Source organism: Lissotriton vulgaris, chromosome 1_1, assembly GCF_964263255.1.
Source record: "Lissotriton vulgaris chromosome 1_1, aLisVul1.2, whole genome shotgun sequence".
Lineage (NCBI taxonomy): Eukaryota > Metazoa > Chordata > Amphibia > Caudata > Salamandridae > Lissotriton > Lissotriton vulgaris.
Genome location: NC_141685.1, coordinates 278,744,440 through 278,766,754, shown reverse-complemented (window position 1 = coordinate 278,766,754; position 22,315 = coordinate 278,744,440). Strand labels below are relative to the sequence as shown.

Below are 22,315 nucleotides of genomic sequence, written 5' to 3'. Positions count from 1 at the left end.
ATCTGTTTGAGTTTGGACTGTGACCATCGCAGCCCTGCCAACCTTTTCAGGGAAGTCTGCCTGAGCTTGGGCTGTGACCATCACAGCCCTTCCAACCTCTTTAGGAAGGAATTCTGCTTGGGCTGGGGCTGTGTCCATCACAGCCCCACTAACCTTTTCTGGAAGGCCTACCATTCTGGAATGGGTTTCTTGTTCTACCTCAGCCCAGGGTGAGAGCTCTAGATCATTCCCTAGTAGACAATCTACAGGCAAGTTTGTAGACACTGCCACTCTCTTGGGGCCAGTGACACCTCCCCAGCTGAGATGAACTACTGCCATGGGATGAGCTTTCTGCCCTCCATCAATGTTGGTTACCTGATAGGTAACCCAGGCAAAAGTTATCCTGAGAGGACTAGACTGTTAGTCACCATAGTGATGCTAGCCCCTGTGTCTCTTTAGGCTTCAACTTTCTGCCCATTGATGAGGGGCTCTTGTCTGTACTTTCCCAAAGTGTTGGGACAAGCAGTGAAGTTAGCAAACCCCATGCCATTCTCACAGACAAGAGTAGCTGTGGTAGGGGACCTGGTTAGGCCAAAGTCCACCTGAGTTACTAAAGTAAACCCAGCCAATTATTGGGGGCACTCCCACCACCTAGGGGATTACTACTAGTAGTAACAGGAGGTGTTGGAGTATTACTTGGAGGAATATTTTCCTTATTGCTGGCCTTGGGGCAACTGCGGTCAGATTTCCAATGGCCTGGCTGTTTACAGACATGGCAATAAGGTTTCCTAAGTGTACAGGAAGGATTCTGGGACCCACCCCCTCAGGATTTTTGGGGCCCTGTAGTGGATTTGTCCTTAGATTTATCCCCACCTTTCTCTTGAGGCTTGGTAGAATCTTTCTTCTGGTCACCACCCTGATTTTTAGGCCTAATCCTGGTTCTGACCCTTTTGTCTGCCCTCTTGCCCAATTCTCGTGGTGAGGTCAGATCAGAGTCAATCAGGTGCTGAAATAGTAGCTGGTTTTGACAAATATTAAGTATTTGCTCTCTCATGATCAAATTATACAATCCTGTATAGTCCTTAACTTGAAATCCCAATAACAAGCCTTCCAGAGCCTTAGTGGCACAACCCACAAAATCAGTCCAGTCCCGAGTCTGTGTCTTCTGGGTATCCCTGAACAACAACCTATATTGTTCAGTGGTTAGGCCAAACCCATCAATCAGAGCACTCTTCAGGACAGTAGTTAGCATCCCCCTCACTAACTGTGAGGAGCTTATCTCTACCTTTATCTGAAAAGGAGAACCATAAGATGGCTGCCCACTGACTTCGGGGTACTTGCTGCACTTTGTAGGCCCTCTCCAAAGCAGTTTTCCATTTGTGGATGTCATCCCCTTGTTTGTAGGGGGGCACAATCTTGCTTAGGTTTCTATTCTCATAGGACCGGTCTTTATCCTTAGGGATATTGCTGCCACCAGTGGGTTTTAACCCACTCTCTCTGCTCTCTAGCACGAGCAAGCTTCTCTTTAGAAAAGGCAACTTCAAGTTCTTGCCTCTCAATCCCTAGATTAGTCTCTCTCCTTCTGGCCTCCTGTTCCCTTCTCAGAGGAGAGGTCATCTCTCTGAGCAGAGCCATGAGAGCCCTGTGAAGCATGAGAGTGGAGAGAATCCCTGGAGTGGGACCTTCCTCTCCTCTGCCTCTGGTTAAGCCCACTTGGGGTCTGTTAGAGGGCTGCCCATACTGACCCCCATTTATGCTTAGGTTAGCCTGGCTAAGTCTTCTGACCTGGACGTCTACCACATGGTAAGAATCATCCTCATCTACCTCCTCATCCTAATCAGGTACAATAGTCTCAGGGGTATCATCTTTGGAGGGCAGGACTTCATCTGTACTACCTGAAGCACCTGTCCTAGGTGTTGGATGAGCATCATACTCTTCTAAGAGCTCAATCAGGAACTTGAGGGTAGAGTTTGAACCCTGTTTTAGTCTTCTAGAAGTACACAGTCCGCTCCACCATGCTGCCGCCCAGGAAAGAACCTAACCACCTCAGATGCCCCCTTCTCAACACCCGCTGCGCCCGCAAACACGCTGTTGAACTCTGGGACCTACTGTACTCAACCTCCCAGACGTCGCCTTCCTGACGGAGACCTGGCTGAGCCCCGCCACCAGACATAGCCATAGCCGTGCCGGAAGCCTACAAGATCACCAGCAGGGACCACACTAACGGAGCAGGAGGAGGAATCGCCATCGTCCACAGGAACACTTAGAGTCTCGCCCAACACCAACGACACCCTCAGCACTGCCGAACATCTGTACTTCTAGATCCACATCGACCCCAACACCACCCTCAGAGGAACCCTCATCTACAGACCCCCGGGACCCCGACCACAGTTCAGAGACTCAATCGCCGACTTAGTCAGCACACACTACCTCGCCTCCACTGACTACATCCTCCTCAGGGACCTGAACTTCCACCTCGAGAAAAACGACCAACTCCACCACCCTGATCGACAACCTAGCCAACATTGAACTCCGACAACTCATCACAACACCCACCCACTGGCCACATGCTTGTCCCCATCTTCTCCGCAAGCCCCCATGTCTCCCTTAACCACACAACCAAAACTCCACTGGACCAACCATCACTGCATCCACTTCATCTTCAAGAAACACCACACACCCCGCGCCAAACAGATGCCTCGCCGCTGCTGGAGCAGAGTCACTGAAGACCAGATAACCACAACCTTCGCCCAGAGCCCACCCGCCGACCCCACTGACAAAAACACCGCCGCCCGCAACCTCAGACAGTGAATCAACGACTGCGTCAACACCCTCGCCCCGCTCAAGAAATCCTCCAACAGTCACATCAACAAGAAAGCCAGCTGATTCACTGAAGCCCCCCGGGCCTCCAAGCAAACCTGCCGAAAGCTGGGGAAGATCTGGCTCCGTGAACGAACACCGGAAAGCCATGCAGCCCACAAGAACGCCACCCGCAGAAAATCACCTCATCAGATCCGCCAAAAAAGGGCCTCCTTCAAAAACCACCTAGACAACGTGCACAACAGCAAAGAGCTCTTCATCATCATTAAGGAACTCTCCAAACCCAGCTCCAACACTAACGACGTCCCACCCTCGCAAGACCTGTGTGACTTGCTGGCCACCTTCTTCCACTTCAAGATCGCAGACATCAACGACAGCTTCAACACCACGACCACCCTGACAACCACTGAGACCTCTGCCCCCACGACCATCATTCACACCAACCGCTTGCTCTCCTGGACCAACATAAACGACGACACCATTAAGATCATGAACACCATCCACTGCGGATCTCAGTCAGACCCATGCCCACACCACATCTTCAACAAAGCCAGCACATCCATCACACCCCATCTCCGGAAAGTCATCAACACCTCCTTCGAGACAGTAACCTTCCCAGAGAGCTGGAAGCACGCAGAGATAAACGCCTTACTCAAGAAACCCAAGGCGGACCCCAAGAACTTCCGGCCCATCTCCCTGCTTCCGTTCCCGGCAAAGGGAAGACAGTCAACAACTGACCCACTACCTCAAGGAGAACAACATCCTAGACCCTTCCAAGTCCGGGTTCCGCAGCAACCACAGCATCAAGACTGCCCTCATCGCCGCCACCTATGACATCAAGTCCTTGCTGGACAACGGAGAAACTGCGGCCCTCATCCTCCTGGACCAGTCGGCCGCCTTCGACGCGATCTGCCACCAGACGCTACGAACACACCTCCACTACGCCAGGATCCAAGAGAAGGCACTGGAATGGAGTGGAGAAGTGTGGCTCAGTGGTTAGAGCGGCAGACCCTGATGCAGAGGTCTAGCCCGGGGCCAAGGTTCAATTCCCTGCCTCGGCGGGACTTGAGCTCAAAATTCCACGGACCTGATAATTCTCGCCTCGGAGCCTATTCCAATCATGGAGTCCCACTCCGCAACTCTGGGCAATAGCTTGCTTAATCTCCACAACGGCCCCCACAACGCTAAGGATGCCTGGCCTCCACTTTGGGGGTGCCCAGGAGTGGACGCCTAACAGGGAAAGCCAGGATGGGTTCCACAGCGGAATTCGTACAAGCACCTTGAGACCCTTGCGGGTGAGTAGTGCGCTATACAAGTATCAATTTACATTTACAATGGACCACCTCCTTCCTCTCCGGCAGAACACAGAGTGTCCGCCTTCCCCCTTCTGCTCCGAAGCCACCGAGATCTGTGGCGTTCACCCCTCAGCCCAACACTGTTTAACATCTACATGGTACCGCTCTCCCAAGTCGCCACAACCTCATCTCCTACGCCGATGACAGCCAGCTGATCCTCTCCCTCACCAAGGACCCCCCCACACCACCAAAACCAAACTTCACGAAGGAATAAAGGCAGTCGCTGAATGGATGAGGAACAGTCGACTGAAGCTGAACTCTGACATGACGGAGGTCCTCATCCTTGGATCCACCCCTTCGGCCTTGAACGACTCCTGGTGGCCAACTGCAGTGGGAACTGCTCCAACACCCACCAACCACGCAAGCAACCTAGGGGTCATCCTCAACTCCACCCTCTCAATGACTAAATAGGTCAATGTCGTCTCCTCCTGCTTCAAATCCCTCCTCATGCCCCGCAGGATCTACAAGTGGATCCCCACTGACTCGAGAAAAACAGTCACCTAGTCCCTAGTCAGCAGCAGGTTGGACTTCAGAAGCACCCTCTACGCAGGAGCCTCGGCCAAACTCCTGAGACTGCTCCAACGCATCCAGAACGCCTCTGCACGCCTGATTGTCGACATCCCTCGCTGCAGCCACATCACACCCCACGAGAGACCTGCACTGGCTCCCGGTCAACAAGAGAATAATCTTCAAGCTACTCACTCACACAAGGCACTCCACAGCACCGCACCAACGCACATCAGACACTCCGCTTCTACACCCTCACCCGCCAGCTCCGCAAACTACACCCTCGCCACAGTCTCCCACTTCGAAAGAGCGACCTTTGGCGGCAGATCGTTCTCCCACCTCACAGCCAAGACCTGGAACACCCTCCCCAACTCACCTACAGCAGACCCAAGACCTGCTGATCTTCAGAAAACTCCTCAAGACCTGGCTTTTCGAGCAGTAGCAGCATTCCCCACCCCAGCACCCAGAGACCCTCACGGGGGACTAGTGCGCTTTACAAATGATATGATTGATTGATTTATCTAAGCTACGAAGGCCAGATTCTTCATGATGAAGAGAAAAAAGGGCAAGATTAAAGCCTTTGAGGATAATTTGACAAACAGTATAAATATCACTCACTGATAGAGATGAAGGGAGCAGGACAGAGAAGTCTTAGGCTGTCTTAGGCCAAAAAAAAGAAACTGCCTTTAAAAAACCGAGATACCACCAGTATCGAATCTAGCAGAGCATGAGGCAGTTACTTCAGTTCTTTTTGAAAGCTATGTTAAAGGATATAATAAAGGAACACGTCTGAACTCCTCTGGGGAGGAGGGAGGGTTGCTTATGATTATAATGGAAATACCCCTACAAGAGAAAAGGATTTACAGGTAAGAAAACAGGCCTTCTCTCGTAGGGGATTTCCAATTATATTCATAAGCGTTGAATAGAATAGCAAGCCCATCCTCTTATAGCGCAGTGGAGTAGACTGAGGATAAACTGAATAAGTCAAACAGATTTCTGAGGGAAGCCTGTCCTACTTAAGCGTCTGCTCTACTGTCAGTCTAGGCAGTTGTGTATGGTGAATGTAGGCACCAATTCACAGGTAGCTGCTTTACAAATCTCTGGTGTAGGAATATTGCGGAATAAAGCAGCAGTTTCTGCCTTCCCCCTAGTGGAATGTGCCTTAGGTTTTGCTGGGAGATTCTGGTTAGGATTTAAATACAAGACACTACCCAACATGAAATGGATATTTTGGAGGTAGCCTGCCCTGTACAGACCGGACTATAGTTGATAAATTGGTCTAAATTTGCAAATGGCCCTTGTTTTGTCAAAGTATTTCAGAACTTTCTCACATCCAGGGAATAAAGAGTTTTCCGCTGGAGTAGAGGGATTCTGAAAGAATATAGTGAAGGAAATTGTCCGGTTGACAAGGAAGTCTGATACCACCATAGGAAGGAACCTTGGGTGAGTTCTCAACCACTTTGCTAGCATGAAATGCAGTATATGGTTTATGAGAACGGAGCGCAAGGATCTCACTAACCCAGCGGGCCGATGTTATTAACGGTTGTAAAGATGCCTTGTGTATTGGCTTGAATGGGTCCTGCATAAAGTGTTAAAGGACTACATTAGGCTCTCATTGGGGGACTGAAGGGGTCTATGTCTGATGGGAGAAAAAACCTTCACGCCCTTTAGGAAATCCTTGTCGGGGATTCTGAAAAAGGTTTGTGAAGGACATTTTCTGGAGGCAGCAAGAGCTGCCAGGGGAACCTTTTTAGAAGAGAATTGCATACCAGATTTTGCCAAATGGAGTAAGTATGGAAGAATGACATCTTCCTGGCAAATGGTATATTGTTGGATGAACAAAATATGCAGAATCTCATTTGATGGCGTAAGCTGGATGTGTGGAAGGCTGCTTAGCTTATTTAAGGATCTCCATGCAGTTCTGCAGCAGATTGAAATGCCAATATTGCACTTATTCAGGAACCATGCTGCCAAATTCAAAGAAGAGGTATTGGGATGAACTATCTGACCTCCAAATTTAGTCAGCAGATCTGGTCTGCATGGCTGCTTTAAATGTGGACTGAGACCGGTAAAGAAGGTCAGTGAACCACCATTGACTTAGTCACTCCTGAGCTACAAGGATCATCTTTATTGAGTACTGAGACAACTTGAGGACTGCCAGGATCAGGGGAAATAGTCGGAGGAACATAGAGAAATCTGCCGAACCAATTGATAAATAGGGCATTTCCCAGAGTCTCAGGCTAGAAGAATGTCAATTCAAAGCTTTGGCAGTTTGTTTTCTGCAGAGGTGTACAATTCGATGGCTGGAGTTTACCACCGTTAAAAAGTGTTATGTACGACGTTTAAGATCTACTCATGGTTTTCTTGCAGTAATCTGCTGAGTGAGTCTGCTTGAGCATTTTGGATACCTGGCAGGTGCGTTGCTGTAATTGGAAGGCCCCTGGCTAGAAACCACTTTGATTTTCTGGGACTTGTGTGACAAGTGCCTGGACCTTGTCCCTCCCTGCTTGTTGAGGTAGTACATGGTCGTAGTGTTGCCTTGTCTGAACAACCAGGGAGAGGGATGTGAATGGATAAATTGCTTTCAGCGCTAGACGAATCACACGTAGGTTGAGGAGATTTATATGGAACGTCGATTCTCTCTGCAACCATTTGCCTTGAATTTTGAGGTGATCTATGTGGTCTTCGGATGCCAGTCGAGCGGCATCTGTGACTACTGCTGGAGGCAGAATCTCCTGATGAAATGAAGATTGGCTGGAGAGCACCACCATTTGAGGGACAGCTTCGCATGGAGGAATAATTGTATCCTGTCTTCCCAATTGCCTGTCAGTTGGTCCCATTGGTCCACAATTCATTCCTGTAGGTCTCCTGTGGAGAAGGGCATTCGGCGTGAGAAGATGCAGCAAGCCACCAAACCAAGGGAGGATATGGTTCGATGTTATCTGGAAGCTTTCATCGGAGCTTGACTTTTCAAAAGGATTGATAAGCATCTCCCCCCAAAAGTCACACTATTGCCTTTGTAGAGTCGACAGAGGTTCTAAGATAGTGCAGAGTTTGAACTGGGACAGAGACTAGCTGTGGTTGATTGGGAGTCCTTACCTCTGCAGGAGATCCCAAGTCCAATTGTAATGAAGCTGAGCTTTGAGACGTGGATGCCTTGAATAACCGATCATCCCGGTATGGGTAGACTAATATTTTTAGTCCGGAGACGGGCAGCCACTACTGTAATGTACTTGAACGTACTCTGTGCTAACTTCAGACCAAATGGGCGGACTTGGTACTCCTAATGGTCCTGCCCCACTATGAACCTCAATTAGTATTTAAAGTATGCATCTTATAGATCAATGGAACAAAGCCAATCACCCTGGTGTAACCGGGGGTAAATTTGGTGAATGCCAGCATCTGGAATTTTTCATGCTGAATCCACTTGTTGGCTGTTTTAAGGTCGAGAATGGGTCCGATTTCGTTCTAGTCTTTCTTCTGAACTAGAAAGTACCTGGAAAAAAGGCTTGTTCGTTGTTTGTGAGGGAATGGTTACATGCTAGCTTTCGCAAAAGGATGTTGACCTCCGTTCGTAAGAGGAGTTGGCAACTGGATGGTTTCAGAGGTATAAGGTGGAGGACTGACGATCCACAAACAATATTCATTTTGAAACAATATTCAGCACAGGTGTATCTTGTGTTATATTCTTTTAATCTGCCAGGTACTGTCATGTGCTTCTCCCCACCGGAGTGGGAAACAATAGGGGGAAGTAATTCAGGGCTTCGATCCAGAATGCTGTCTCCTTGAGCAAGGTGTTGGGTAGACCTCCCTCTAAGCTGCCTTGTTGGTATGACTGATCGGGACCGATGGTGCTATTGCTGCGCACCGCTTTGCTGACGGCTAGAATTGCATTGAGAGGATGGACACCTTCATGAATAGAAACTGCGTTGACACGGCCGGACAGATTTCCTCCATTTCCTGGGTATCACTAAGCAGACTGCCTTGAGGGTGTCCATTTTGGTTTTCATCCGTGTCATATCCCAAATGAACAAGTTACTTACCTTCGGTAACGTTTTTTCTGGTAGATACAGTATCTGCCTGTGGATTCCTCACCTTGTGAATATCCCCCTTGCGTCAGCAACGTTCGGAAAATTCTTTGTAGCACGCCGGCGTGGACGACTACATAGGAGCACGGCATCGTGTGCGACATCTTCTGACGTCACCGACCCCATATTAGGCCTATGTCGGCGTTATGGCATCAGTTCCGCCCTTTTTTCGTGCCTTCGAGGCACCCGGACGGACCAAATGACAGCAGATATATACAAATACATTGTACACAGGACATACATTTCAAAATTATACACAGTGTGTAGCAAAGGTAAGAAAACACATTTCAGACATACATAAATAAACAAAAATGTGCATAGGTAAAGCAGAGTGGACAATGGGGAAACGGGTGGGTCAGTGAGGAATCTACAGGCAGACACTGTATACTCTAACTACCAGAAAAAGCGTTACCGAAGGTAAGTAACTTGTTCTTCTGACAGATACATCTGCCAGTGGATTCCTCACCATGTGAATAGAGTCCCACAGCAGTTCCCACTCCCTGAGGAGGGTGTCCACCCTGCTATATCAAGAAATCTTGGAGGACAGAATGTGCAAAGTGGCCGTCCCTCCTCACTTCGCGTAAGTGTGGAGGGAAGACCAAGTCGCGGCTCTACAAATGTCCTCAACAGGTACACCTCTAGACAATGCAGAAGTAGCAGACCTTGCCCTGGTAGAATGAGCTCTTATACCCTCAGGAGGGTCCTTACCCGCCAGAGAGTAGCAGATCTTGATGCAGAGAATTATCCACCTGGAAAGTGTGCGCTTGTGCACCGCTCTACCCTTCCGGCAGCCAGCAAAATCAACAAACAGCTGGTCATCCACTCGAAAGTCTCTTGTTCTATCAAGATAAAAGGACACCGCCCTCTTAGGGTCCAGACGGTGCAGTCTCTTCCTCCTTGGAAGGGTGAGGGGGAGGATAGAAGGTGGGAAGGGTAATGGACTGTCCTAGATGGAAGGGAGTTACCACCTTAGGCAGAAAAGCAGCCCTGGTCCTAAGAACCATTCGATCAGCATGAATGGTCAGGAATGGGGGCTTAGAACTAAGAGCTTGAAGCTCCCTTACCCTCCTTGCCGAGGTGATCGTGACTAGGAACACCGTCTTAAAGACAAAAGCCTCATGGGACACTTGTGCAAGGGTTCGAAGGGAGAACCCATCAAGAATGTTAAGATAAGATTTAAGTCCCATTGTGGCACGATAAATGGAGAAGGAGGGAACTTATTAGTGAGGCCCTTCAGAAACCTCAAAACCACTGCAGATTTAAAAAGAGACGGTTCAGGGGTGGGGAATTCCTATCTCCCGACGCCTGAGACATCTAGATTTCTTAGGAGGGCAAGAGGTTTTAATTTGTATTTTGTCTAAAGGACAAGTAGACAGTCTTATGTAATCCGAAACACTGCTGTTCAACCCTGTTGGTCACAGTCAAGTTAATCAGTAACTGAGCAGTTTATTGGCAGTGTAAGGGTCAATGCAAAAGCTGGGGGCCAGCACTTTCATTTCCCCAGAGCAGAAGAACAACATGATAAAGAGAGCGCAAAGTTGCAGCCAGCTCAATAGGCTCGTGTGGCTCCCAGCCCCCCAGGTTCTTTTTATTTTCTTTTAGAGCATGAGACAAACATTGTGCTTCTGCAGCTCCAGAACACTCACAGCACTGGCATGCAAGAGGCTGCCGTATCTGCCTCTTGGCCCCTTGCTCTGACTTTAACTGTATGACCCCTGCCTTTTAATCTCTGTTCCACTCTTGGGTCTCATACGGCCCCAAGCTCCCTGCTCATCTTCAACTCACTTTGCTTTTTCAACTCACTTTGCTTTCCCTTCTCATGCAGCTCGTGCCCCCTCCATCCCCTTCTTTGCACTTTACCTTTCCTGTACACCTTGTGTTTCACCTGGTGCCTGAACCTACTAACCCCACCCCACCACCCTCTACAGCTCTGACAGCCCTGACCCGCTCCCCTTGGCCTCTCATATCTTACGTCATCAAGGGCTTACATTAAAGCTCATTAGTTTCTCCATGAGGCTTTTATGCAGGCCTAGGGCCACCCCATTTCTGTCCTTGCACTAGGCCTCTCATCTCAGTTTGTGCACGCACCAGGGACATTTTGAACACACTGTCATAGCAACTACAGCAGCGGTGGAGTTTTCTAGGCCTCTACAGTTTGCAGTTCCGCAGACAAGCCGATAATGGATTTGAAATTGAGTCATAGGGTGGATGGATAGATGCATGGATGAATGAGTGAAATAGTGGATGATAGATGCATGGATGAATGAGTTAAAGGATGGATAGGTATATGGATGAGTGGGTGGAGTGAAAGGGTGGATGATATATCATGGATGAATGAGTGAAATGATGGATGTAAGGATGGATGTGTGAAAGAATGGATGAATAACTGCAAGGGTGAATGAAGGGATGGATGAGTGGATGGGTGAGGGTGAAAGAGGATGGCTGAATGAAAAGGTGGATTAATGGGTGTGAGAGTAGATGAATGGATGGCTGGGTGGGTGGATAGATGCTTAGATGAAAGAGCAATTCTGGAGAGGATTCCAATGACTTTTTTCGTTTGCTTGGTGGCATAAGAGCATTGTATCAAAGTGGGGGGTATTTCAATTTTCAGGTTACTGACTTGGCCTGCACTATGCTCCTTTCTCTACCTGGGGACTATCAGGTAGGCATGGTGCGGTTTGCCAGCGCGTTCTTTCTAGACAGCCAGTATTTGGTCTCATAAAGGCCACATTGCCATAGAAATTCCTGGCACTGAACAAAACTACTTTGTTGAAGAGCAGAATGCTGTCACACACAATGAAGCGAGCCGATAGGAAGAGAAAGCATTTTAATAAAAACAAAAAGGCCTTGGTTAACTCAGATTGAATTAGGGGCTTAAATATTAAAGAAAGTCACAAAAGTGCACTCATGATAAAGGTCCTTCTGCTCATGTTGATTTATGTTTTTCATGAATTCACATGAATTTCCTTAAGTAGGCCAGGAAACCGTAATCGTAGAAAATATTTGTGAATTGCATTTTAGCATGAGCAAAGATGAATGATCCAGGGGAAATTTGTTGTGTATACAAGTTCACTTTTTCTCCAACCACATTTTTCCCAGCCCTGGAAGAAACTTTACTTCTGCCATTGTCAGGGGTAAATATACAACCTTTCTCGGTATGGGAAAAGATTACAGAAGAGCTGGTGAAAAACCCCATTAACCAGATAGGCTATTATCACAGCTTTTCTATGAGATTGCTGCCATTATTTTACGGTGCACTGTGTGGCATTAAAGGGACACGTGGATTTTGTTACAAGACAAGTAGATTTATGAAGCTACTTGTCCCATGGACATGTACATATTTCATTAAATTCCACACCCCCCGGCTGATCCGGCAAACAGAGAAATGCCGGCAACGCCGAAAGGTAACCTTTGACTGTGGCAACAGCAAATCCTTGCTGCGCCAAAGACAGAGCAAACTGCAAAATATCGGACAAGTGAGCCCTCAAAGGGTCAATAGCCTTCTCCCTACACCAAACCACAAATTTAGACCACCTATACGAAAAGATGGACTTGGTGGAGTCACGCCTGGCCGAAAGAATGACATCCACCACATCGTGAGGGAGAGAAAAGGAATTCAGGTTGCCCCGTTCAATCTCCAGGCATTAAGGTGTAATGTCTGGAGGTGGGAGGTGGGGGTTTAGAACCTGGCCCTCCATCTGAGAGAGGAGATCTGCCCTGATAGGTAGACGGAGCAGCGGGTGAGAGGAGAGTTGGAGTAGATCTGTGTACCACACCCTTCTTGGCCAATCCGGGGCGACCAATATGACTTGGGCCCGGTCTTTGTGAATCTTCCTCAGAACCAGAGGAATCAACGATATGGGAGGAAACCCGTAAAGGAGTTGACTTCCCCAACTCAACTGAGACGCGCCTCCCAAAGCTCCTTGCATCGGATACTGGAGACTACAGAATAACAAGCAGTAAGCATTCTCACGAGTGGCGAACCGGTCCACCCAAGGAGTCCCCCACATCTGAAAGATGTCGTGAACAACCTCCGGATGGAGCCTCCACTCGTGATCGGCAGAGAACTGCCGACAGAGAATGGTTGCACGTACATTCAGAACTCCGGCCAGATTTGCCATCAGACAAATCTGGTGGTCCTGAACCCAGAACCAGAGACGCAGAGCCTCTCTGCAGAGACACTGTGACCCTACTCCTCCCTGCTTGTTGACATACCACATCGCGGTTGTGTTGTCCGTCAGGACATGAACCGACTGACCGCGAAGGGAGGAAGGCCTTGAGAGCCAGATGTATCGCCCGCAACTCAAAAAGGTTGATGTGAAGCAACATTTCCTCTGGAGACCAAAGACCTTTGACCTCCAGATCCCCCGATGAGCACCCCACCCTAGAGTGGATGCATCCGTTATCACTGTGGCCACCGAAGGAGGAAGATGAAAAGGCTTTCCTTGAGACAGATTGCCCTCCACGCTCCACCATAACAAATCCGCTGCAGTTTCTCTGGAGATCCTCACTGACTCAGATCTCCGTTGTGCTGATACCACTGCTTGCGGAGGCACAACTGGAGTGCCCTCATGTGCCAGCGCGCGTGGTTGACCAACAGAATGCAAGAAGCCTTCAGACCGAGCAGACGAAGGACCTTTAGGACTGGAACAACCGCTCCATTGTAGAATAAAGGAATAATTTCCTGTATGTCGCGAATCCTTTGAGGAGGAGGGAATGCACGACATACAGTAGTGTCAAGTATTAAACCTTTGAACAGGTTGCGCTGGAAGGGCACCAGGTGAGACTTGGGTACATTTATCGAAAAACCCAACCTGTGCAACAACCGAGTTGTCTCTTGCATATGACTGAGCACCTTCTCTGGCGACTCCGCTTTGATCAGCTAGTCGTCCAGATACGGGAATACAGGTATCCCCGACCTCCTGAGCTGTGCTGCCACCACTGCCATCACCTTGGTGAAAACTCGAGGCGCAGTAATAAGTCCAAACGGAAGGACCGCAAACTGGTAGTGTTGCAACCCCACCGTAAAACGGAGATACTTCCTGTGCGATTTCAGGATGGGAATGTGGAAATAAGGATCCTGCAAGTCGATCGACACCATCCATTCTTCTTCCAACAGCGCTTGAAGAACCTGCGCAAGAGTGAGCATCTTGAACTTTTCTTGTTTCAGATACATGTTCAAGATCCTGAGATCCAGGATTGGTCGAAATCTGCCATCCTTTTTGGGGATCAGGAAATACCGGGAGTAGCACCCCTGACCCCTCTCCTGCTCCGGAACCACCTCTATCGCACCTTTTCGAAACAGTGCCAGGACCTCTTCCTGCAGGAGAAGCAGGTGGTCCTCCGAACAATAACCTTGGCAAGGAGGGTAATTGGGAGGGAACTCCTGAAAAGGAAGTGCATACCCATTTTCTACGAGATTGAGAACCCAAAGATCTGATGTAACAGATTCCCAATCCCGTAGAAAATGAGTAAGCTGACCCCCCTACCGGACCTGCATGATCCGGAATGGTGGATCTAGGGATGCTTTGCTGATGTAGGTGGGGGGTGGGTATTAGAGGAGGAAGTAGAGGAGGAGGAGGCCTGACGTCCACGGGTACGACCCCTTTGTCTACCTCTGTATGACTTATACAAAGGGTTCTGTTGTTGCTGGCATTGCTTATAGGGACGAAAAGTTAACCTCCCAAAGCCCCTGTACTTCCTGGTGGAAGAGACACTAGTTTGCAGGCCCAAAGATCTAGCCATCGCCCCGGCTGTCTTTGAACCTCTCCAATGCTACATCCACTTTCTTTCCAAAGAGGTCAGTACCGTCAAAAGGCAAATCCATAAGAGCAGCCTGAACGTCTGCTGAAAACTCAGAAGGTTTTAGCCAAGCGGCTCTTCTAGTGGCCACTGAAGAACCCATTATCCTGGCCACAGAGTCTGCCGTGTCCATGCCACTTTGAATCACCTGACTGGCTGCTGCCTGAGCGTCAGAGACAACCTCAATAAAGTTCTTTCTATCTTCCTCTGGAAGCGTCGATGACAATTGTTTAACCAAATCCATTAAGGCATGCAAGTATCTGCCCAGCAGGCAAGTAGCATTCGTAGACTTAAGAGCCATGCTACCCGATGAGAAAACCTTTTTAGCAGTTTGATCCAATTTCTTTGAGTCTTTATCTCCAGGTACTTGGGGAAAAGAGCCTGCTGACCAGTTCGAACAAGCGGCTTGCACCACCAGACTCTCTGGCGAAGGATGGGAAGTCAAGAACTCAGGGTCACCAGGTGCCACCCTATATCGCCTCGCCACTGATCTGGACACCGCAGGAGCAGATAATGGTTTCTTCCAGACTTCCAAAATTGGTTCTGTCACAGCCTCTGAACGGCAGAGTCAGCTCAACTGAAGAAGGCGAATGTAATACCTCCATGAGGATATTAGATTTGAACTCCACTGTAGGTAAAGTCAAATTTAGCAGCACATGGTATGGCGCCACATCCTTTTAGGGTGCATCCGAAACTGCAGGCAACCCCCATTCTGGAGAAAGTTCTAGATCACTTTCACTATCTACAAAAAAATCCTCCTGCTCCTGAAGTTCTCCTTCCTCTACATCAGGGTCCTCATATTCCTTCTCCTCCAGGAGACGTTGGGCTCTACGCCTCAACCACTCCATACGAACCAAAGTCGTCTGATCCGGTAATGACTCCGACGGAGTCGGAGCCGGCGTTGAACGAGGAACCGGAATAGTTGGAGGATGGGAAGCCGGAACAGTCGTCGAACCCCGATCCAAATCCAGAGGTCGCTCCAGAGCCAGCGAAGCCGTGTGCGGAGTCGATTACCTCGGCGGCACCGTACCGAGCCAAGGTGGATATGGAGTTGGCATAAACGTCAGAAAAGGCGCCGGAGCATATGCTTGAGGGACACCCAAGTTGTACGACAATGGACCCATGGGACCCGCAGGTGCTCCAGAGGGGTACATTGCCCTTGCATATACGCCAAACATGGCATTAAGAAAATGCGATGGGTCCTGACCAGGACCAGGAAAGGAGAGTACGAACCCAATGGCTGCTCCAAAGGAGGCTGCTCCGGATACGGCTCCTCTTGACCCTCTGGGTTATCCACCGGAGTCGGTACCAGAGAGATCTCAACGTCGTCTTCATGCTCCGAAGACCGACACGAATCCGGATTCGGTTCCAGCTCCGGATCCGGAGATTTCTCTCGAGATAGTACAAACGAAGCACCACCTTCAGGCTCACAAACAGGAGAAGGAGACACAAAATCCTTATGTCTTCGAGAAGACTTCCTCTTCGAGTCTGATGACCCAGAATGATGCCTTGAACTATGCTTCTTCCTCTTGTGTTTTTTCTTCGAGGAACCAGAAGCATGTCCCGAAGCCGACCTCGATGCAGACTCTGACCTGGCCCTCGATCTCGACTTCGATCGTGACTTCCGCTTCGATCGAGCGCCTAGACCTTGATCTCGAAGATCTCTTGGCTTCTTTACCTTTCACCTTTGCCAGCAGAAATTAAGCCTCTCGTTCTCGTAATGCCTTAGGGTTCATCTTAAAGCAGGATCGACAGCCTTTGACATCATGGTCTGAACCCAGACACCACAAACAGTCGTCGTGAGGATCTGTCAGACATCATCCAGGCACACGAACCGCCCTGCTTAAACCCAGTCTTCTTCGACGACATCTTCGACGAAGAACAGAAATACAGTAATACACAAATAGTAACAAAGTCACTGCGAGAAGTTGGCTTGATATATGATGCTCACTAGTTCTAGTGATCACCTTGTATCAGTCCAAACAACCCTTATGGTGATTGGTTGCAAGTTAACTTTATAGACCAGCTATCCTAATGGTAGCATGTGAAGCCAGCTGTTTTACCACATATAACCCCTTGAATACAAGGTCACAGGTGTCGTCTACATGGTCGAAGCGACTCTCGTCGTCATAGTAGTCAACGTGGAGAAAGTCATTTTCGTCGACGACGAACAGGCATCAGGCGTCTTAAACATAGTCGACGGCGCAGGTGCTGTCGTCGACGAGCCCGACGAGGCTAATTTCACAGACAAGTTTTTTTTAATCGAAATAGTGGCGTACCTGTGGTTTTCACCATCGATGAACGCAGTTTCTTGTCTGAGACTACCTCCTGAGTCGTAGTAGAAGGCTTTTTCACCACTCTATCCCTGTCAGAGGGTGGTGAAGTCACAGGGACAACCTTCTTCGCCTTTGAGGGTTGCGACTCCTCAAGTTATCCCTGCCTCTCCTTTTCACCGTGGTGAGGAGATTTTTGGGAAGCAGGCCTACAAGACCTATCAGAGGTCCCTGGCATGGCCTTGACAAGGGGCTCGTCAGAAGTAGAAGGGGGAGACTTACCTCTCTTTTTCGACCTTTTTGATGACGCCATCGACGAGGAGCCCTCACTGTCAGAAGATATAAGTTCTTTGCGGTCTTTTATTTTCTGTAGCCAAGTGAGGAGACGTCCCTCTCTGTCCCTCAAGGTCTTGGTGGAGAAGGTTCTTCAAATCTTGCAGTCCATGGCTTTATGATCCGGATACAAGCAGTATATGCAGTCTTCATGTTAGTCCTCGACAAACAACCTCTTTTTTGAGCAAGTAGCACAGGCTCTGAAAAGTGCTTTCTTCTCCTTGTCAGACATGACAAAAAAATAGACACAAGTTGAAGAAAATATACTAAGAATTGAAGAAAAATGAGCAGAGCTCAATGGAGGCTCCCTTGCACAACGTGCGGTAGAAAATCTGAGGCTCTCTCAGGAAGGTTCTATGGGGTGAGGCTGCTCTGATTGGCTGCTGCAAGAATTTGGTCTCTTTTACAAAAAGAGGTGGATAAGCTACAAAATGAGATGTGCCTAGGCCTATTTTTTCACTTTGTGCTTACTACTAAGGTATTTTCTATTTACAGAGGCTCCCATTCTGAAGACTGGGAATGATACAAAGCATGGGAATCTATGAAAGTTCCAATACTGGGACAATCAAACATTACTATGGTATGAGCCCTGGCATAATCAGAGAGGCTATATCAGAGATCTTACATAATGAGATTGCTGCCATAATTTGTCACCCCACTACATGGCACCATAGTGACAAGTGGATTTTATTACAGGAAAAGTAGATTTATGAAGCAACCTGCCCCATGGACATCTACATATTAAATAAATTCCACACCCCTGTAACTTTTCCAAACACGAGTATAGATGCTACATAGTTCGTGGCACCAGCTATGTCAACACTAAGGTGGTATGTAATATCACCAGTTCTGCCATCAATGTAATTTGTATTGTTATAGGTCATGTGTGAGATCATAAGCATTGTATTTGATGAGCAATTTCATAACAGGCGCTCAAATTATTATCAGGCAGATTTCAGGGGTTTTAGGTCTTATTGTACGAGTTACTTACCTTCGGTAACAACGTATCTGGTAGAGAAGATTCTCGCCGCAGATTCCTTCACGTAGAGTTATCCCCAGGCGTGAGACTGGATCAGGAAACTTTTTGTCACAGTATCCCTTCACGCCGGGGGCGTGACGACATCACGCGACTCTGCCCAGGCATCTCCGCGTACATGAGGTCACATAAGCCCCACCCCGGCGCACCTACGTCAGTTTTCTTCAGAGAACTTTCCCACACCACAACGTGGAGCCACCAAAACAAACTGTGGGAGCGTGGGAACAGTGTGCAAAAGAGTATACAAAAAGGGAAGAGACCCCATAGGAAACCGTGCAACACCACAGTGTCCAAGGGCAGGGAGAGAAAGAACAGAGCAACCACCCTGCCAATACATAGGGAGCCACCCCCCTCTAACCCAGAGACAGGGAACCTGTGTAAATACTCAAGACATGTAGCAGGCCTCTAACCCAAACCCCGAAACAAGGAACAACCCCAGTCCCAACAGGCAGGAACCAACATCGAGGGCACCCACCCTGGAAGAAACAGGGGTAAGGACGACCAAGGGACCCCAACTGAGGAGGCAGAGGGGCCAGGACTCTTAGCAGTAAGAGGGAGGAAGGGTAGAGATTGGAGGCAACCCCCCCCCCCCAAAACCTGGAGCAGCCCGAGCAGCTGGGCATAAGAGCACCCAAACCCCAACTTCCAGGAACCAAAGAGAACACCAACCAGACGCAGCCACCGTCAAGAGAAAAAGGTACTCCCAGAGGACATGCCCCCCCCCAACCGGGAGGAGAGTACCAAAAACCAGTCCAGGGGTCCTTGCAGTACTGGGAGGAAGGGCGGGCTGTGAAGAAACATGCGGCTAGTATCGTCTCTACTAGATACATCGATACTGAAAGTAAGTAACTCGTACATCTGGAAGAGAATACTAGCTGCTGACTACTTCACGTACAATAGATACCCTAGGAAGGAGGGCCTGCGAAGGGACCCCACCAGGAAGAGTGAAGGGGCCCGCACACTCCCTACAGATATACCAAGGGCAAGGCCGGAAAGGCAGAAGCACCCCACTCCACCCCAAAAGGCAACAGAACTTCCACCAAACACCAGGACAGGCAGAAGAACCAGAAGAAGCCTACAGGGACCAAGGAAACCAAGGAAAGACAAGCCCACCCAGCGGGAAGGCAACAGGCCAACCAGAACGGCAGCTAAAGCAGAAGCCGCAAGAAGGACACAACCATCCCAGCTCTCAGCACAAGAGCAGGAAGGAGAGGAAATGCCCGGACCCATTACTACAAGGGTCATGCACACAGCCTCAAGAAGCAATAGCAACATACAGAAACGCCATGTATAACAGGCACCAAAGGCAACCAGTACTCCCCAGCAGAACATTGCTATAGAACAGCTACAACTACCCCAGTAGGGTACGATAAGTCCCAAAACACGGGAACCCTCTTTGGAAGAACTTCAGCAGCAGAGGAGAAAGCAAAATTATCCCAGGGAAAAAACAGCCCAGTGAAAGGCTAGACATCAGCCCAAAGAAAAACAGAGGGCCTAATTTCAGGGCCAAGTCTAACTATTCCAGCCAAAACACACACAGGCAACAAGGGCCGTCCAGCAGCCAACACGGGAAAAGCGGTCCACAAAAGTGGACTGGCAGCAGAGGGGTGGAGGGAGAAGAACGCCGGGTCACGCGATGCCGGAAGGTGTCGGTACAGATGGTGTATAGACACCGGGTCCCCTGAGGTGGGACGCCTCCAAACTCCGTCAGGGAATAAAGGAGCGAACCCTCAAAGGGGAGCAAGATCTCCCTCCCACCAGAGCCCTGGTGGAGAACCTCAAAGAGATGGTCCGGCGGAAAATGAGCAATCGGGTCCCCCATGCACAAAATGCCCACCGCCGTGGGCACTGTAAGCAAAGGCCGCACCCACCTCCGTAAGGCGCAGCGTAGAACAAAGCAGCTCCTTTGTGGTCTACAGCTGCAGACTAAAGCGGCCGTCCCCTAAGCCAAGCAGGACGGGCTAAGGCCAGACCTGGAAGCCAGAAGGTACTGAAGAATGGGGGGCCTGCTGCTCGGCCTCAGAAAAGGTGGGGAGCAACCCTTCGACGACTGTGAAAAAGACACCACATGACTGCAAGTCTCCAGGGAAGAGGATACCAATATGCAGCCAGCCTCCGGAGAAGAGGGAGCATCCAAAGACTAATCCACAGCGCGACCTCTGTGTGGAGCCGTAGAGTCCGCACCCCGAGGCAGGACGCCAGCACTGGATAGGGCTTCTCCAATTCACAACGCGTCTGGGACTGGAGTGGGGCCATAGCCGAAGTGGCCAAGAGGAGGCGCCGGAACGGCACCGACTCGACCTCCGCCGAGGCAGCTGCCTGCGTGGAGAAGCAAGAGGGATCGGGGGAGTGACACAAAGCAATCGGCCAGCCCAGAATGTTGCGAAGGCGGTCCGGCGACGCATGCGGCGGAGCCAGGGACGAATCAACCTCAGACTCGTCCTCCAAAAGAGGCAGCCGCCCACGGGGGAGGGACGAGAAGTCCCCAGCCCACCTCGACTCAGAGCAGGACGAGGAGAGGTCACCGACACCTGTGGCGCCACCCGAAGCAGGCATCGTGGCAGCGTCAGCTCTGCTTTGGACAAGGCCTTCGCCTGTCTAGAGGACCGAGCAGGGCTCGGGGATGCAGCCCAAGCCCTGCTACTCCCGCAGAAGTTTGCGGCAAGGCAGAGGTGCTGTGGCCTGAAGGAGGGACCCCCAGAGTGGCAGGACCAACAGCACAACATCCTCCATGTCTTGATCTGAATCTGCCGGGGCAGTCGGCCCCGCGCGAGGTAAGGGATCTGCCGACGCCCCAGGAGGAGGAGACGCCAGCGAGACCTGCAAAGCCGCCGCGTATGTCTCCATCTGGCCTCTCGACGCCTCAGCACCGGGAAACGGTGGATAGGAGGCCAAAACGCAGGGCTTTATCACCCACGGAGAGTCCATGCCCCCGGAAGGCCGAACACTAGACCCCGGGCACAAACTGCGACACTTACCCACCGAGGAGCGACGCTCTCGCGACATCAGAGAAGGAAGACAACCACGGCCATATCTGAAGCAGTCTCCGGAGGCTGATCGAGGGGAGGAGTTTGACCTTGAGAGACGTGCCGATATAAGTTTTTCAGCTCTCCCGCTGAGATTTCGGCTTCAACTGTTACCACCCCTCACAATCAGTGGTGCAGTGATCCTACCCCAAACTCCATATACAAATGAGATGAGGGTCCGTCGCCGACATAAGACGTCCACACGATGTGCAAGTTTTGAAGCCCGAAGGCATTCGCACACTGTTGCACCAAGACAGAAGACAATAGGTAAGAAAAAAGGGCCTAAACAGACCCGCAGCAAGACCGGATCTGCGTTGCAGGCGAAAGAGGAAACAACTGACGTAGGTGCGCTGGGTTTGGGGCTTATGTGACCTTGTTGACCTCCTCTGCGCGGACGACGCCTAGGCTGAGTCTCGTGATGTCGCCCGACCCCAGTGCGCAGGGATGCAGTGGCAAAAAAATTCTGGATCCAGTCTCACGCCTGGAGATAATTCGACGTGAATGAAGTCTGCAGCTAGTAGTCTATCTGATATGTACCCATAACTGTGCTTTGTTTAAAAGAACGCTACAGGTATTTTTCTAAAATTCTACATTTTTCCTTTGGCTTATAGTCCAATGTTTCACTCCATTTCAAAAATATTTTTCATGCTAACTGAATCAAACTAAGTAATGTAAAACAAATATTCGGTAAGCGTAACATTGGCGACTTGCACACCACTCAACCTTAGTCTCATCTGAACACTTTGATGCCAATTTAGGAACATGCATTCCATTATGCAGTCCACATACAAATGAATTACTCTGCACACAGACTGGCTCTCTATGAATAGGGTATGTAATCCTGCAGAGATGTGTTTTAGGAGATCTAGGCCCTCTTAACTACATGACAGTTCTTGGGTGCATGGCAAGTCAGTATTAGAATAAAATAAATTATGATTGCAATAGTGCAGGCATAGCCCCCGATAAGACAGATGACATTTACAGATGCACAAATACTTACATGAGTCTTTCCACTTCCCGTTTGGCCATAAGCAAAGCATGTTGCCTTTCCTCCCTCAAAGATGCTCTGTACAAGAGGCCGGGCAGTGAACCTATG

General features: G+C 49.6%; 1 protein-coding gene across 2 annotated transcripts in view; it reads right to left on the bottom strand.

Annotated features, from left to right (window-relative positions):
- The window catches only part of KIF2C (kinesin family member 2C), a 1,247,488-nt gene that overhangs the window by 654,531 nt on the left and 570,642 nt on the right, over positions 1 to 22,315 (bottom strand). For both annotated transcript variants that reach the window (XM_086952306.1, XM_086952307.1), the window contains one exon: positions 22,220 to 22,310. In XM_086952306.1, coding sequence (XP_086808432.1) covers positions 22,220 to 22,310 — 91 coding nt within the window. The remainder of the gene's footprint in view (positions 1 to 22,219; positions 22,311 to 22,315) is intronic.